Here is a 17,423-nt window from a genome sequence, read left to right as displayed (position 1 = left end):
GGCAATATCTGCGCTGTTAATACTAAACGGAATATACTCTTTACAATGTATAATACATGGTGAAACATAAAGTACATTTATAAATTCATATTACTTTATATGGCATATATTTATTAAAGCACTTGTACTAACTGACTTTACCCCTTAAATGGGGTTTTTCCTCGTAATTATACTAGAACAGCTAGGTCTCCATTTTGTTGAAGCTAATTATGCTTAAATAAAGTATGATCTACAGCAAAATGGAGGCTTACAGCAGTTGACACAACTGGCAGCAATATTGTATTGATTATTACCCCGCGTGTTCAGTGTTACAGATTGGGCGGAGTGTACAGCAGGATAGAGCCCGTACATTGGTCTGTCCAATCACTGTCTGTGGCGGAATATGTTTACATAACGTCAGGATTCCAACTATTATTTCCGTGTTCACATTCTTCCTGCACTGCGAGCTGACGTCAGTGGTGTTATGAGGCACAGTCCGTAGATGCTGTGAGTCCGAGAGCTAATACAATCTGTACCAGTACTGTTTGGCTACCCATCTTGTTGACCGATAGTCATGTCGAACTCATGCTGATTAAAGGGACCGTTTATCCTTTTGTAATGCCACCATTGCATGTGAGCAATTTCTGATCAATCTGCCAACTGCATTGTCCTTTAATACGGTTGCAGCCAAGAACTCTGTACTGCAGTGGATCCCAAACTTTTTCAGTTCAAGGCAGTCTTAGGCTATCAATATTTTTTTCAAGGCACCCCTAAGCCAAAGTAATGGCCACATTATCCCCTGCCTTGCTTACAACTGGCCCTGGTCGAGGCACTCCTGTGAGATCACGGAGCGAGGCACACAAAGAAGCACACAGTTTGGGAACCACTGCTGTAGTGTGTAGGAAGACCCCTCCCATTATAACTGTATTTTAAATCTGATAAATAGATTACATTTTAATATATATTATACTGAACAGCCACAGCATTAAAACCTCCTGCCTAATATTTGCATAGGTCCATCTCGTGCCACCAAAACAGCTGGGACTTGTGGAGGCATGGACTCCACAATACCTTTTGAAAGTGTCCTGTGGTATCTGGCATGAATAGATTAGCAGCAGATCTTTTAAGTCCTGTATGTTGCAAGGTGTGTTCTCCATGGCTCTGACTTGTTTTTCCAGCACATCCCACATATACTCCGTCTGATTGAGCTCTGGGGAATTAAGGCCAAGTCAACACCTTGAACTCTTTGTCATGCTCCTAACCCATTCCTGAACAATGTTCGCAGTGTGGCAGGGTACATTATCCTGCTGAAAGAGACCATTGCCATAAGGGAATACTCCCATGAAGGGGTGTACTTGGTCTCTAAGAATGTTTAGGTAGGCAGTATATGTCGAAGTAACATCCTAAATGCCAGGACCCAAGGGTTCCCAGCAGAACATTGCAACATTGCCCAGCACATCACACTGACTCCACTGGCTTGTCTTCTTCCCATAGTACATCCTGGTGCCACCTCTTCCCCAGGTAAACAACGCACACGCACCCTGCCATCCTTATGACATTAAAGAAAACGTGATTCATCAGACCAGGCCACATTCTTTCTTTGCTCCTTGGTCCAAATCTCGCACTCACATGCCCATTGTAGGTGTTTTGGAGGTGAACAGAGGTCAGTGTGGGCACTCCGACCGGTCTACAGTTACGCAGCAAGCTGTAATGCACTGTGTGTTCCGACACCTTTCTATCAAAACCAACATTAACTGCTTCAGCAATTTCTGCTACAGTAGGTTTTCTGTGGGATTGGAACAGACAGGCTAGCCTTTGCTCCCACGGTCCACCAGTTGTCCTTCCTTGGACCACTTTTGGTAGGTACTAACCACTGTTTACCAAGAACACCCCACAGACCTGCCGTTTTGCAGATGCTCTGACCCTGTCGTCTAGCCAGCTCAGATCCTTACATTTGTACATCTTTCCTGCTTCCAATACATCAACTTCTTGAACTGACTGTTTACTTGCTGCCTAATATATCCCACCCCTTTACAAGTGCCATTGTAACGAGATAATCAATGTTATTTGCTTCACCTGTCAGTGATTTTTATGTTGTGTGTGTGTGTGTGCGTGTATATATGATGTTTTTTTTCTTAAAAACAAATAATATGGTTTGTTTATGGGCAGTTCTGACTGATTTATTGGATCTACATTATGCACTGTACTCTGTTGTAACTGTTATGTTTACATATTCTTTTGCTAAAAACTTAATAAAAACCTTTTAAGTTAAAAAAACCAAAAAACAAATAATATGCATTCTGTTTGTGAGTTTTCCCTTGGTTACCTTCATGAAGATATTTAGTATAACACTGATTTTATTCGGAAACAATTTTTTTAATTTTTTTTTTAAATTTTTCTTTTTTTTCTTTTCACTTTAGTAAGACCCTGGTCACCTATTTCCCAATCCAGTGAGAATGCCACCAGAGTTTCCTGTAAGTCTCTATGGGCCGTCAAACGATCACGTATCCACAAGGACACCAAGCCACCATGAGTTAAACAAGTCCATTAACTGCAGCTTAGAACATTGTGTGGACGTGTGTCAGCCAATGTGGAATTCATGCTATGGCATTGTATACTCTACTGGGCTTAATACAAGATAATTTTGAAGGTCCCAAGGGAGGGACCCCCTTACCTAATTATACTTGGGGTTAGTTCTAAATTATACTAAGGGGTTAGTTCTAAAGTAGATATATTTTAAATATATATAATTTATTTTATTATAGTATTTTGAGAGCTTTTGTTGACAGCTAATATTTTCTTGGGCACTAGCAATATACATATATTTGTAAAGTAATTGTACAAATCAAATGGGTATTAATCACACCAAAATGTCACTTAAAACCACACTGAAATAAAATGCTACTAAATATATACTCCTTGTATATTTGCAGAAGTATCTTTTTATAGGCACCTGTTGCTTCCCAGTTGTTGATTTTGTATGTGTGTGTGGGAAAAAGAAGGAATAGATGGCACCCATATTGCGTAGTAATTAAGTTAATGTTAAATTGCACTTAAGTGGTAAATTACCCATGTACCAAATAAAGGTATCAAATAAATCAGTCCACAGAATCTCAGAGGTCTGTGGACAGAAGTGTCAGTAACCCTGCAGAATATACATTAAAATCTAAATAGAAAACAATAAAGAGTAATATATCTTTAATTTTCGCAAGGTAAAAGTAACGTAACATAGTAGCGTAAACAAGTAGCTTAACTGGATATTATCCAGATGAGAGCTCTGTAAAAGTAGCCCGCCCTGCTTGTTGTTTGTAGAGTTGAACCACTGCAGCCAATGAATATAGATATACACAATATTCCAGGAAGTAAGTAGGATTCTTATCTGAAATCCATGCTGTAAAATGATTTAAGAATTTGAAAGAAACTACGCTACCATTTGGCATATTAGGCAGATTATCAAAACCTTATTATGCTGACAAAGAAGTCTTGGATAACCAATATTATATTTGTTTTTTGTTTTAGCTGCTGTTTGATTATAATCTGTGCATCCCTTTATCTATAGGGTTTCAGTCTAAAACTTGACAAATGTAATACTGTAATGGTATGAGTAGGTACAATGGCCAATTTTGTGAATTGCTGTCAATTTTCAGAAACCATGAAGAGAAAATGGCTAGAAAAATGTAATAAAGTTGAGGAGCTGGCATCTCAATATAAACGACATCCACTTAGTGCAGCCTACAGACCCAAGCTATACAGGGTATGGCAGCCTTCTTCAGTGTGGAGGCTGTTTCCTCGCCAAGATCCAGCTTTTCAGTTTGCCAAAACCTGTAAGGAGGTAAGTTATTCAATTAATGTATTAATATGCATGTTAGTGCTGAAGAAGGAGAGCAATAAAACCAGGTTGCAAAATGAGTTCCATCACGGAGTGTTTTGGGTCAAGAGAATGACCTGAAAGCGGTGATGGTACCGCAGGAATTGTGAACCAATTGTTTAGCCTGGTCAACCAGGAGGGCCAAATGGATCGCAACATGTGGGCACTACTAGTGAATTATCCAAGTTTTGTCAGCTGTTTATAATGACCTAGTCATGGCTACTAATTTGCCAAACTGAGCTAGTTATTTACACTGTGATCAGTAATATTATTGATAATGTTTAATAACCATATTTCTTGATGTGTTTTCAACCAGTCATTATTACAATTTAGTGGGTTTTTTTTTTTTACAGGATGTTCATGTTTTTGCCTTGGAGACTGTTCTTAATGATACAGAAAGACGGCTTTATCTTGTGACGACATACACAGAGTTTTGGTTTTATTACATGTATGTATTTTACACGTTTTAACTCTGCTATATAATTATTGTTTTTTTGTGTTTGCTGTCTTCTGATTGGCAATATATACTGAAAATCAATCCCTGTGAACATATTGTAACAATGAAGACTGGCAAAATAAGAATATTGTAAATTGTACTGTCATCAAAATATCAGTTACATTTGAGGTACAAATTCCTGAATACATGTTTTGTGTAAATCTGTCATGTAATTTCTGTATCATGGATTGTTGCGCACAGAAAATGCTCCCTGCACGACTGCCAAGTCACCAGATCTACAAGCAGTATGGTCATGTCATCCCTTCACAGGTCCTGGTGTGAGACAGGGGCGGAACTATAGTGGGTGCGGCACCTATGGGGCCCGGATGTAAAGGTGGACCTGGAAATGTCGGGTCACCCCATGTTTTTTTCCTCAAGCCCCCTCTCTGCTGGAACATGCATGCTCAGAAGAGGCCCACACTTTGCTCTAGAACGGCTTCGCCATCAACCTAGGCATTATTATGGGGCATGGAGATGCACTGTTCTGCTTCTGGTCTGAGGGACACTCTGCATTTGGAAGAATACTTAAGTTACTCACGAATATAGCAATATAGTTGTTTGGCACAATCACCAGATTAGATGGGTGAGCAATTTTGTAACAGATCTGTGTCCCAATATTGCAGCAATTTTTGCTCAGAAACATGTCTAATGGTGTATTGTTATACAGGCTCCTGTTTTCTCTTTCATCCATGGGGAACGCTAAAAATAGAGGCCAGTGTAGTAGCTTGAGCACTTTTGAAATGGTCTCCTAAAACTCTAAACTCTTGTTCCTCTATACCCCACTATCTGCCGAGGTTTCTTTAGAAAAAATAAAGTGCTGTAGCAGGGAGCCTGGTTAATGGCTGCCATGGGCAGCCTTCTATTTTTTAACTTTATTTGTTATTTTTAACTTTATTTTATCAATGGAGATATCTATTCCAAAGCTGACACTCACTTAGCCAGATGCTTGGAGCAGGAAGAAAAGGTACCACAGATGGTACCTTCTCTTGCCTGCTATTGATGACTGCTATTGATGTAGGATCGCCTCCAGGGTGACATGCCGACTGTATCTGTGGCTACTAATAGGTTCCCCTGGGTTCCCTGTGCCGGCCAGCAGTATAGGATGGGCATTGGATGTGCGGCAATGAGGTAAGTGGCCGCCCCCGGTGCCATAGGGAGTTTATTGTTCCTGGTGCTCAGGGAACGGGGAGGCAGGTGGGGGATCCCAGTCTTACACAAGGCACAGGGAGGCAAAGGGGGCCCTCCGTCTAGGCGGAAGCCATGTCTCTGGTGCTTGGTCCATGGGGAGTTGCTTTCCCTATCCATTACCTCCGCCTTTCTAGCTTCCCTCACAAGGCTAAGCCCACCAATAAAAGTTCCAAGGTAGCGGATAGTTCGGAAGGACTTACCTGTTTTATGAATTAAGCAGGGATCGTCTCTCAAGAGCCACATGGAGTGATCCTGCCTTCCTCTGGGACCCTTCGCTGCAGCACCCAACAAGTCAATTGGAGAGCAAGGTCTGGCTAGTTTGGTGCAGATTTCCTCTTCCTTGAAAGGGTATTGGAATCTGTCAACACCTACAGACTCCCTGGAGGCATCAGATTCTGGCAGTCCTTCAGTTATCAGAAGGATAAGGCTCAGAGCTTTCCTCCCAGGTGGAAGCCATGGTGGCTGAAGATTCTCATCCTGAGGTTTACTTCTGCCCTGATGAGGATTTTAACAGAGCAGCTGAAGTGTGCACTGTCTGGCAGGCATTATGTTCCCGGCAGTTCGCTGTTTAAGAAGAGGACCAAATGGTTTCCTTCCCCTCTTCTCAATTAGAAGACCTTTTATGAGAGACATGGACCAGGCCTGATTACAGGATTCACATAAGTTGCAGTCTCTTTATCCATTCACTAGCATGGACATGGTGGAGTGGGAATCTCCGCATAAGGTAGATACTCTCATAACTCGCTAGTTTAAGACACCACCATTCCGATAGCACAGATAGAAATTTTGAGACCACTCTTAAGTCTCTCACAACTGCGGGGGCCTCTTAGCTTTGGTTTGGGTCAATAATGCAGTAGAGAGGTGGTCAGTACAGTTGACAGCAGTTTTGCGGTTTGGTATGCCCACATCGGAAGTACTTACTCTGATGGAGTGTATCTGAGAATTCTCTCAAAACCTAAGGGAGGTTACCATCGTTGCAGGGCTCATTGGTCCAAAAATCTGCCTCAGCAGTCAGGTCATAATATGATCCCTGGCTTAGTTCCTGGGAGACAGACTGAAAAACTGCCCTCCTTTTGGTAAGTTTTGTTAGGCATTGAGTTGGATGAAATAATTTCAATGGCAACTGGAGGAATGAGTTATTATATTCTGTTAATGTCCACAGGCCTAAGGGCCCTAGATTTTGATCCTTTTCCCCCTCAGGGAAGTCAGTGAGTCAGACCTCCAGAGGAAAAGCCTCCAAACCTAGTGGAGGTCAGCAGAGAGGAAAACGGGCTTTGGCAGCTAAGTGTCCAGCCCCCAAGGATTCTAAAAACAGTCAGCATGATAGCAGGGCACCCCCTTGAATCCACAACACACGCCTGAGTGAGAAGAATCGTATTGGCGGAATCATATCGGTCCCCACCTAGATGATTCTTTACCACTGGCCTCCCTAGAGACCAAGCAAAGTGTTGAGCTCTAAGAGAAGCCATTCAGTCCTCCAGAGAAGTTGTACCAGTCTTGGAGGAACAGAGGGGGTTGGGTTTTTACTCAAACCTCTTAAATCATAAACCAGAAAGGTCCTTCCGAACCATCCACAACCATGTATCCTTGGATGTCCAGCTTCATTCTGAATATGAGGTCTCATAAACAGCATGGAGCAGTACGAGTTCATGGTGTCCATGAACATGAAGGATGCATACTTGCTTGTTTCATTCAGGGAGGGACACAAGTGTCTCCTCAGACTTGCTGTACAGTTCCAGCATTCTCCATTTTGGGCTCTACTTTTCAGCCTATTCACAGTGCCGAGGGTGTTTACCAAGATCATGGCAGTCACTTCGGAGAACCAGGAGGTTACTTGGATGATCAGTAGATTAAGGTAGGCTCTCTGAATCTCATGGTTGGATCATCAACTACAAGAAAACCCATCTGATTCCTTACCAGCGGATGGTCCTCTTGGGGCTGCTGTTTGATACTCACCGAGTGTTTCTGTCAAAGGACAAGATCCTCTCTTTTCATAGACTGGTGATTCATCATTTTTTGTGTCCAAAGATGCTAGTTTAAGATGTAAGGTAGGTGTTGCTACTTCTATGCATCCTCCCCCTTAGGGACAGCTTTAGGATGGGAGCAGACAGGGAGAGTGTCTGTCAGCGCTTCACCTCTCATCATCAACATTTATTTATATAGTGCCAGCAGATTCCATAGCGCTTTACAATTGGGAGCAAACAGTAATAAAACAATACTGGGTAATAAATATATACGTAGCAGTAAGAATGCCCTGCTCGCAAGCTTACAATCTATGGGACAATGGTTTGAAACACAGGGGTAAGTGCTACATCATTGTAACGCTCCGGTCCCACAGATAGTACCTGTCAAGTTACCTGCAGTCCATTCATGTGAAAACTGCCATGTCCCAGTATCAGACATTCTCCAGTTCATTCATTCAGCTATATTCAGATCTGTGCAGGTGAAAGCCTATTGCACTTCAGGACCTCCTCCCTCTTTTTCATTGGCTAAGCACTTCTGGAGCACTATTTAAACCCCCTGGATTCACCTGTCTGATGCCTGTTCTTCAAGCTCACTTCCTGCAGCCTGTGGTTCTGGTTCCTGTTCTCCTTGTGGTTTGCCTGTTTTACAGCCTGCTCTCAGTTCGTGGTCTGTGCTAAATCATCACTGTTCCAGTAACTCTCTTACCATCTCCAGTGTACTTCATCGTGAAAGCTCTGGTTCTCTCATCGCTACCACTCAGAGCCGCTATTACACCTGTGACTCTTTAGCTGCTATCACGAGTTACCTCCGCTACTCCAGCCTGCTCTCAGTCTCTGGCCGTGTTGAACCTTCGCTGCTCCAGTACCTCACTTACTATCTCCAATGTATATCATCGTGACAGCTCCAGTTCTCTCATCACTACCGTTCAGAGCTGCTATTTCATCTGGGACTCATCAGCTGTTACTACGAGTTACCTCCACCACTCCAGTCAGCCTTCAGACTCTGGCTGTGTTGAACTATTGCTGCTCCAGTATTTCCATTACCATCTCCAGAATACTTCACAGTGACAGCCTCTGTTCTCTCGTTGTATACCACAGAGCACCTATTCTCCTAGTGACTCATTGGCTGCTGACCATCAGGCTATATTATTGTTGTGCCTGTATTTATGCCACTCATCTGTGGACTCCAGATCTGACTTGCAGACTTGGTGCAGCTAAGACCATACCTCCTTGCGGGGGTTCCTGGTGAAAACCACCTGTCTGTTAGACTCCGCGCCCGTGGGTGGGCTTAGCCATGTTCAGCAGAGCCTAGGGATCAATTTCCTGTAAGCCAACCATGACAATCATATTGAATATTTGTCCAGCTAGAATGACAAGGTTACAAAGTATTTAGTGGGCTGTATGATCAGTCACACAACTATGTTGGTCAGAGGGTTGTTGTCTTGTGTTAGCTGTGTAGAGGGTGGTAATAGGGTAACCTAGTGAGATTAAGAGGGTGGTAGAGAAATATTATAAGCTTGTCTGAAGAGGTGAGTTTTCAGAGAACGCTTGAAGGTTTGAAGACTAGAGGAAAGTCTTGTGGTGCGAGGGAGTGAATTCCATAAAGTGAGTGCAGCCCGAAAAAGTCCTCTGCCCCCCTGTCAAGATGCAGACCACCAGAAAAAGGGTCACCCATCACCGGAAAGGCTCGACCACTGACCAGGGCAGTGTCGCAGAACGCCGTGGGGGTCGCGGCTGCAGTTTACCGGTCTCTCATATAGAAGGGTGACAGAGCTGACGTGGTTCTTGCCCTGAATGTTTATTTGGCTTCACCTCGGCTGGGACAGACAGCGAGGGAGCTGTTTGTGCCAGGCTTTCAGTCTGGCACAGCTAGGGCTGACCTGGTTCCCTTGGCGGACCTTATTAAGCAGGCTGCGGAATTCCTGGGTGATGTAGTTTTAGATGTCGGGCAGGGTTTGTCTTGTACTTTCTCTTTGGCCTCGGCGGTCCTGTACACGGATCTTCTCAACACGGCGGTGGAACCGCCTTGGCATATTCCTCTGAGAGACGATCTGCTCAGCCAGGGTCCATTCTTCCACCAAGTCTTGACACGACTTTGACGGCCTGGAAGTTGAATTTTGAGACATAAAAGTCTGTCGGACAAGGTTATTCGTACGATGATCAGGGCTAGGAAGCCATCTTCTTCCAGTAACTACCACAGGATCTGGACGTCTTACATCAGCTGGTGTGAATTAAGAAAGGTTCCTACCTTTTCCTTTAGGGTGCCTCGTTTGTTGGCCTTCCTTCAGGAGGATCAGGATAAGGATTTGCAGTTGATATCCCTTAAAGTGCAGATCTCGGCTTTGTCCATCTACTTCCAGAGACGGTTGGCTTTACTGTTGGATGTGCAAACTTTCTTGCAGGGGGTTCTCCATTGGCAACCGCCCTTTGTCTCACCAGTGGAGCCGTAGGACCTGAATCTGTTTGCCTCAAGTTCCTGACTTGGAAAGTGGTCTTTGTGCTGGCCATTTCTTCAGCCAGCAGAGTTTTGGAGTTTGCGTCTTTTTCCTGTCAACCTCATTTTCTTTCTTTTCATGATGACCGGGTGGTATTCTGTATCGTGCCATTTTATCTACCTAAAGTGGTGTTTTGTTTCCACGTCAATGCGGATATTGTTATTACTGCCCTTTCTGGCAGGCATCAGTCCAGCAGTCAAAGCTCGCTTTTGCTCTTGGTTGTGGTCCGCTCTTTGCGTGTCTATATGGATAGGTTGGCGTCACTGACAGTCTCCTGGTGTTGTATGATGTCCTGAAGCATGGCTGGCCAGCCACTAAACAGACGATCTCTCGGTGGATTACGGCAGCCATTCGTTAGGCTTATGTTTCTGCGGGTGCGCCACTTCCAGGGGGTCTTAATGCCCATTCCACTAGATCGTTTAGTGATTCTAGGGCGGTGTGGGGTCTCCGTTGAGCAGGTGTGCCAGGCTGCCACAAGTTCATTAAATTCTACAGATTTCACGTGTTTGCTTCTAAGGATGCAAGGTTTGGCCGTAAAGTTTTACATGCGTCTCAATCTGGGCATTCCCACCCATAGGGGCAGCTTTGGAACGTCCCCATGGTCCGCAGTGTACCACAACTGTTTGTGCTAGAGAAAAGAAGATTTTTGTACTTAAAATCGATTTCGCTAAACACTGTTGGGGGACACTGCACTCCCACCCTTTTTGTTGGTTCTGATAGTTCATTGTATGTTCTGTTGGTTGAGTTTTACCCTGTCTTGGTTTGGTTAGTAAATAAACTGAGGATTTCCGGCCGGGGGGGAGGCATAGAGGGGAGGAAGCAGGCTAGACAAATTAGTAATGCCTTGACTCCACAGCGCCCTTTATACCCCCATGGTCCGCAGTGTCCCCCAACTGTGTTTAAAAAAATTGATTTTACGGTAAATACAAATATATACAGCAACAGTGCTCTTTAAGTTGTTCGGTACTGCTCATGGTTTTGCAGTTCACATTTATAGAATATAAACTGTACAGCAAAAGCAGAATTCAAGGGTAATAGTGTAATGAGTCTGACAGATTTCCAATGGGTATTGAATGTCAAATTATTAAAACATTATCACATAACAATGGTTCCAGTTGCCTTCATATACATTTTATCAGGACACCACACAGACACCTAGGTAGGTTACTTTATACTCTAGAAGATCATCCAATGCTTTGCCTAAGGTTTACTGTTTGAAGCAATTTCATTAAAAAAAAGTCTCCTGATACCCAAAGTGCAGAGCAGGACAAATAAAGGTCGGCGCATGTTCATAAAGCATTACACACATCCACGACTTATGGTCTGTTGCAATAACACTTACTTGACACCAGTCCTCATGAAGGGAGTCTATATATAATCGTGCGATGAAGCTGTACATAGCAGCATGTTTTATGGTTAAAAATAGCTTTAACAGGAATTGGAGACCAACTCCTGCATAGTAAACTGCTGTACATTTCCTTGTTCCTTATTGAACTTTCCTTGTTGACAATATATATTATACACTGCTCACTCCTCTTTCTTTCTCTTTGGTAGTGATTATTAATATAAAAAATAGCAATTTTTATCAAACCTTTTCTCTTCCACATCATACATCTAACTGGTTTATAATTATTCCATTGGATGCATTTTCCTTAGCAGCTGTGTTGTTCTGTAAAATGCTGCAAATACCTATTGTGTTGCACTTTGCTGAATACCACAGTACCCTAGCTGCTTTCACAGATGATCTGGACACTCAGCCCATGCACCGAAACCAGATCTCATCTAATTTTACTAATGTAAATGAAAAGATTAAAATTTTCTGGAGTCGGTTGTGGTGGTTTAAACATTTGGTAAATGCAGAATTGAATTATGAAACATTTAAAGGTTGTTGTGTTGTGTTTTGTTTTAACAGCAAACACCCTCAAACCCTGGCTCACTGCTATGAAGTGATTCCTGCTGACACGGTTTGCAAACTATACTTTGATTTAGAGTTTTATAAACCAGCAAATCCAGAAGCAGATGGCAGAAAAATGGTTGCTTTTGTGATTGAGGTGAGAATGGCTTAAGGAAACAGGAATGGCAGCATTTCCTTATTCATTATATCCTTGTAAAAGATACAGGTAGGACAGGTAACAGCATAACACATGATTTCTGTTTACAGCTGATCGTTTAGCTTCTAGAACAAAGTTAGGGCAACCTCTTGACTACAGTCCCAAGCTTGACTACAGCCTGCGATGTATTGTTGTTCCCTCATGTACTGCCTGACCTCCTTTTACTATTTCAGAAAATCACAATTCAATTTTAAATTCATTAGATTGCTTGTGTGAATTAGCTTTTAGATTTAAAATGTGGCTCTATTAATTCTGGAACAAACTATGATCGAGACTGGACACATGCAAAGTGCACCTCTGGCATTATTAATTTAAGTGAATTCTATCTGTGTATAATGAACCAGTCCAAGTATACGCCAGCTGAAATAATTGTGGTAACCAGATACAGGAAAACTCATTTACTGGAATCTATACTTCATACACATTCAGATCCATTAGTTTACCTGACAAGGTGAGGTGTTGGGAGAGGGGTGTTTATAGAAGTCCTGATTGAAAGGTGTTGAACACTAAGTAATGATGGATTTTGTTGTTTATGATATGCCTGCACACATTAATCATTATTAGATATAGTCATAAAGAGGAACAGACAAGTTATGTATTTTGTCGTGGTGAAAGATGTAAGTGAAAGGAAAAATATAATAAATTATGTTTTGTCCAAGTATCTGCTATGCAGAATGGTTGGAATAGAGAGAGGGTGCCAATGAAGGAAGACCACGTTTTATGGAAACCAATCAAAAGGCAGAAACTTCTGCAATGGGCTACACCCCCTCTCATTGCTCAGTTCTATTATATAGCAGCTAACTGTGACCTAGAGCTAATATGTTAAAGAAAAGGTAGTAAGATAAGTAGAATGCCGTGGTTGCTCCTCATCCCTGTCATTCAGCAAGGGAGGAAAGTTGCCAAGGCAGTTCCCAATATGGCAGACAATGTGACAAAACCCTTCATAAATAGCAGGGCCATTGCATCATGTTAGAAAGATTAAGTAAGATTGCTGGATCCACAAAAGGAAATTTTCTAGTATGAAGCAGGAGGGTTTAATATTAGATGCTGTATTTTATTTCAGTTCACACTGTCTTTAAACTGCTAGTGATTGCTTTAGCAGTTCCATTGGTTTGTATCGTCAAGAGCAAATTAGCTATCTTCTACTAAGTCATGAATAATTCAGTGAGCTTAGGAAGTACTAGGCTAAAACATTAATTTGTAGGTAGAAAATCTGCCACTTGCAAGACCATAACCAAAAGGCACCATGGCCTTTCTACTTATTATCTGTTTGATGAAAGGTGAAGGAGCCACTTTCCTTCTTTCTGGAATTGGCAGTTTTATTTCTTGTTTCCTGCTGTAGTTCCTCCGAACCACTACTAATTCCCTTCTGATGCTCAAGTAAAGTCGCACATCTAGTACAAACAGCACATGTTATTTTTAGCCTAATGCTTTCCAAACCTAATGATATTTGGTAGAAGTCAAAGATGGTTCATATAGCAGAACCTGCGTACTGTAATATGGTACATGAAGAATAAAAGAGCTAAATTCACAGCACCAATTGCCAGCAAAATGAACATTCTAGGATTGAATATAAAAATAAAATTTCTAGACTCATCTCACAATTGTGAGTGTAGTGTGACTCCTGTAATGCTTTTACACACTTGTTTGCATTTTCTCTTTACAATGTTTCATAAGCCCAACTGTACCAAAAGTACAACCCAACCAATAACCTGGACAGAGTTGCAGCTAACAACTGAGGTGGCAGTCCCTGCTGGAAATGCAATAGTGTTTTAGTGCTGTTTAGTACATATCCTCAGATACAGCAGCCTGCAGCCTCTCCCCCCACATTCAGTAACATTTACTGCTTTACAATTCTGTATTGTTCTCTCTGAAGTTCATTCTGTTACCTATGCAAACATATAAAACAAGCTCTACGACCTTGCTTCATATCCTCCCATGATAAAGGTCTACACAAGTAAAACTGAAATCTATAGATAACTCCTAAAATAAGGTTCGGGTTTTATGTAGATGAACGCAACAGAAACAACACTTCAGACTTTGTTTTTATGTTCATACAGGACTGTTTTGGAGCAGTTAAAACCTGGCATGTTATGGGAAGTTTTACGGTTGGTTTTTTGGTTTAGGACATAGATATATTTATATCTTTTGTAGTCAATACCTTACAGTTGGTTTGCAAAATGCTTTAGTTGTGAAGTCTGCTGGCCAGAGAACCAGGCTAACAGTAATAGTATGAAGAAAAAAATAATTTGTGTTTAAAACACAAACTGGGTGCACAAGCTAGCACCATATAATAAGAATAGCAATAATAAAAATATGAATGTATTAAAAATGATCTGCCACAAAGTCAAAACACGCTAATTGCAGCTTCCATAAAATGGGTACCTAAGGTCCCCTAAATAGAAATTAGAATAGAAAAATATATGAAGTGCAGATAGCATGTGCAAAAATGGTATATTTATTATTCAAAACATAAAAATTAATATATATATATATGTTATAAATAAACAGCGCTGATAAAGCACAAACCTAAAACTGAATATCAATGTATATATATATATATATATATATATATATATATATATATATATATATATATATATAAAAATACTCTGAAGTAGGATATTATACTGTTTAGCTTTTTTTTTTTCCACTCATACAATGAAGTCCGTTTGTATAGTTAAATTAGGACACTTGGGCTTAAACATGAGTGAACCAGACTGTCTAGCAAAAAGTACAAGACCTACGGTGAGATTCAGTTCGGTGCATCGTGCCACGGTGTGTCTCCGGAACAGCCTGTGGAGACACATTGCCTCGATGTTCTGACTCAAACGTCCGCTCATTGTCCCTCACAACCCATAGAGGTGCGCAGTGGGTACCTAGAAGTTAAAACACAGCACTTAATATGGAGCATCCACATTGGATTGCCCTGGAAACCTGGTGACATCATGTGGGTGGCAAAGGGAGTTAATTTAAAGAAGACCAAAACCAGGTCTACCTTGCAGCTCAGCAGCAATATTCATTTGTTATAGTGACCTAATGCTAGAGAAAATAATAACAAATATTTTTTTTAAAAAAAAATGACTCGCACAAATGGTTCTTGTCAGTTCTGCTAATACTGCTGCTTGTATCTCAGTGTGTGTGTGTACCACCATAATGCCCATAGATACATAAATCACAAATATTTTGCATCCATATACTCTTAGATGATTACAATGTATTGTAAGTTTCTGGGGTTGCAAAACTTACGTCAAAGTAACTATAGGAACAGTTGTGAAAAATTGCTTTCTTTATTTTAGTACTGTACTTTTAAAGAACGGTATTGTAAAGTACCAAACTCTGATATGTTATCTGGTCCTCCCTTTGTTTTCTCACATCTGTAAAAGCCATACATACGATATCTTCGAGTCTCAATGGTTTATCTCTTTTTCACTGCTGCAAAACAAGTAGCTGACTATTGCTCACCTGATGCCTGTAGCCTAGGACAAGTTTTCTAAACACTAGTACCTTGGTCACCAGGTCCACACAACAGGTTATGTTTTCAGAATTTATGCACAGTGCCCATTTATCAGTAGCGGTAGACTGGCTCATTAATTATACATCATGTTTACCCAGAAGGATTCTCAAAGTATTACTTGTTGGCTTAAGCTATCTGGGCCTGTTTCTCACCTCCAGACCTCAAGGACTTCTAAGCTTATTACTGTGCAGTTATACAATAATACATTAATAATTAACAATGATTTTAACTTTTTTTTTCCTTTTCAGTTTTTCAGTAGAAAGCTTGAGGAATGTTTTGGTGTTAAATCTTCTGCAGAATCTGTCTTAAATCTGGACTCCAGCACTGAAGAAAAGTTTAGTCGTCATTTAATTTTTGTATTACCCAATGCTGCCTTTAAGGATAATATCCATGTTGGTAAGTGATGAGCATTGTGAATAAAACAGTCTAAAGATGCTGTTACAGTGATTATTACGTATATTTACATAATGCTTGTTGGCAGTGCTTTTTTTTTTTGCACACAAGGTTTGCAAAAATGCAGCTAGTGTTTACAGTACATAGCTCCTTATCTTAATGATGTAAAATTCAGGATCCAGGATTGACATTTGAAAGAGACAGGTAAGAGGTGCATTTAATCTATTGATATCTATGCAAATTATTCCAAAGAGGAAGTTAAGGTTATCCAGCTTACAAGTTGGAGTAAATAGCAATCTGTTTAATTATAATATAAATGACAACTATCCAACATATTTAACAAAGATTAGAGCAAACCTACAGAAATGTGTATACATAATTTGCCCTCCGAGGTTTCCCAAGTTGTCACCACAGCAGCCCCAATACAAACAAAATCGACCATGGAAAAGTAAAGGGTAAAGTCATGTTTTACAATTTTACTAGAAACCGAAAAAGCAGACAAATAATAACTTGGATAAAGGGGAGGGCAGAGAATCGGAGGGGATAGAGAGAGGGTAAGGTGGAGGTATATATCATTAATTGCAAGATGTGTCACTTACATTATGTCAGAGCATTTCACTTAAGGTAAGTAGGATAAGAGTTATTCATTATGATTTTACTGACTATGTAGAAGATATATTGGATTTATAACAATGTAACCTAAGGGAATCTTAAAGTATGGAGTGGGAGAAATTAACAAAATCTTGACTCAATGACTTATACTTAAAACTCCTTAACAAGATGCATGATGAAAATAAAAATGTAGGTTACTGTCTGGGTAGCTGATTTCTTAAAACCAGGTGTGTTCCTGTTCTCTAGGCGTAAGGCCCATTTGAGCCTCGTTACTGTCCTGCCTTTACCAGGAGATTTCCTCAAAGTGCGTAGTAGTGTCAACCTCCATGATTCAGCTGCTTATTGCAGGTACTAAAGTGGAGGGGAGATAGTCAGCGGAAGCAGTAGGGAATGTGAGAGTGTGAACTGTATTATTATATTATATTATTAAAATTCCTAATCCACATTAGAGAGAAGAGAATGAGGGAAGAAAAAAAACCAGGTTGGATTGTTTGGCCAGTTGAATCTGTTGAATGGCCCTAATGGATTTGCAGCATGCTTTATAATACATATCCGTATGGTGGATCATCGAGGGGAAAGTGTACACAGTCTGTTTGCCAGGATTTTTGCATACTGTTTGGTGTTGACCTTCAACTGAGATGAGGCAGTAACTTTAGCACAAGGCAGCATCCTTGCTCTCTGATAGCTACTGTAATATGAGTTTCCAGTGCCTAAGAAGGTTCGCTATGTTCCGAGATTAGGGATTCAATCAATTTTGAATGCTTGACATCTGGTAAGAATGCTAATAGCATAGTGCAAAA

General features: G+C 41.0%; 1 protein-coding gene across 5 annotated transcripts in view; it reads left to right on the top strand.

The window, feature by feature from the left end:
• The window catches only part of PRIMPOL (primase and DNA directed polymerase), a 34,092-nt gene that overhangs the window by 198 nt on the left and 16,471 nt on the right, over positions 1–17,423 (top strand). For 3 of the 5 annotated variants that reach the window (XM_075197067.1, XM_075197058.1, XM_075197075.1), the window contains exons 2-6: positions 2,400–2,453; positions 3,627–3,811; positions 4,201–4,295; positions 11,903–12,041; positions 15,867–16,014. In XM_075197067.1, coding sequence (XP_075053168.1) covers positions 3,632–3,811; positions 4,201–4,295; positions 11,903–12,041; positions 15,867–16,014 — 562 coding nt within the window. In that variant the 5' untranslated portion in view covers positions 2,400–2,453; positions 3,627–3,631. Of the gene's footprint in view, positions 1–171; positions 487–2,399; positions 2,454–3,626; positions 3,812–4,200; positions 4,296–11,902; positions 12,042–15,866; positions 16,015–17,423 lie in introns of those variants that run through there. The other 2 variants (XM_075197049.1, XM_075197085.1) reach the window with 2 other exon arrangements.

The sequence above is a fragment of the Mixophyes fleayi genome, chromosome 1 (assembly GCF_038048845.1).
Source record: "Mixophyes fleayi isolate aMixFle1 chromosome 1, aMixFle1.hap1, whole genome shotgun sequence".
Lineage (NCBI taxonomy): Eukaryota > Metazoa > Chordata > Amphibia > Anura > Limnodynastidae > Mixophyes > Mixophyes fleayi.
The sequence above is the reverse complement of the archived record's forward strand: the minus strand, read 5'-3'. Positions and strand labels throughout refer to the sequence as shown.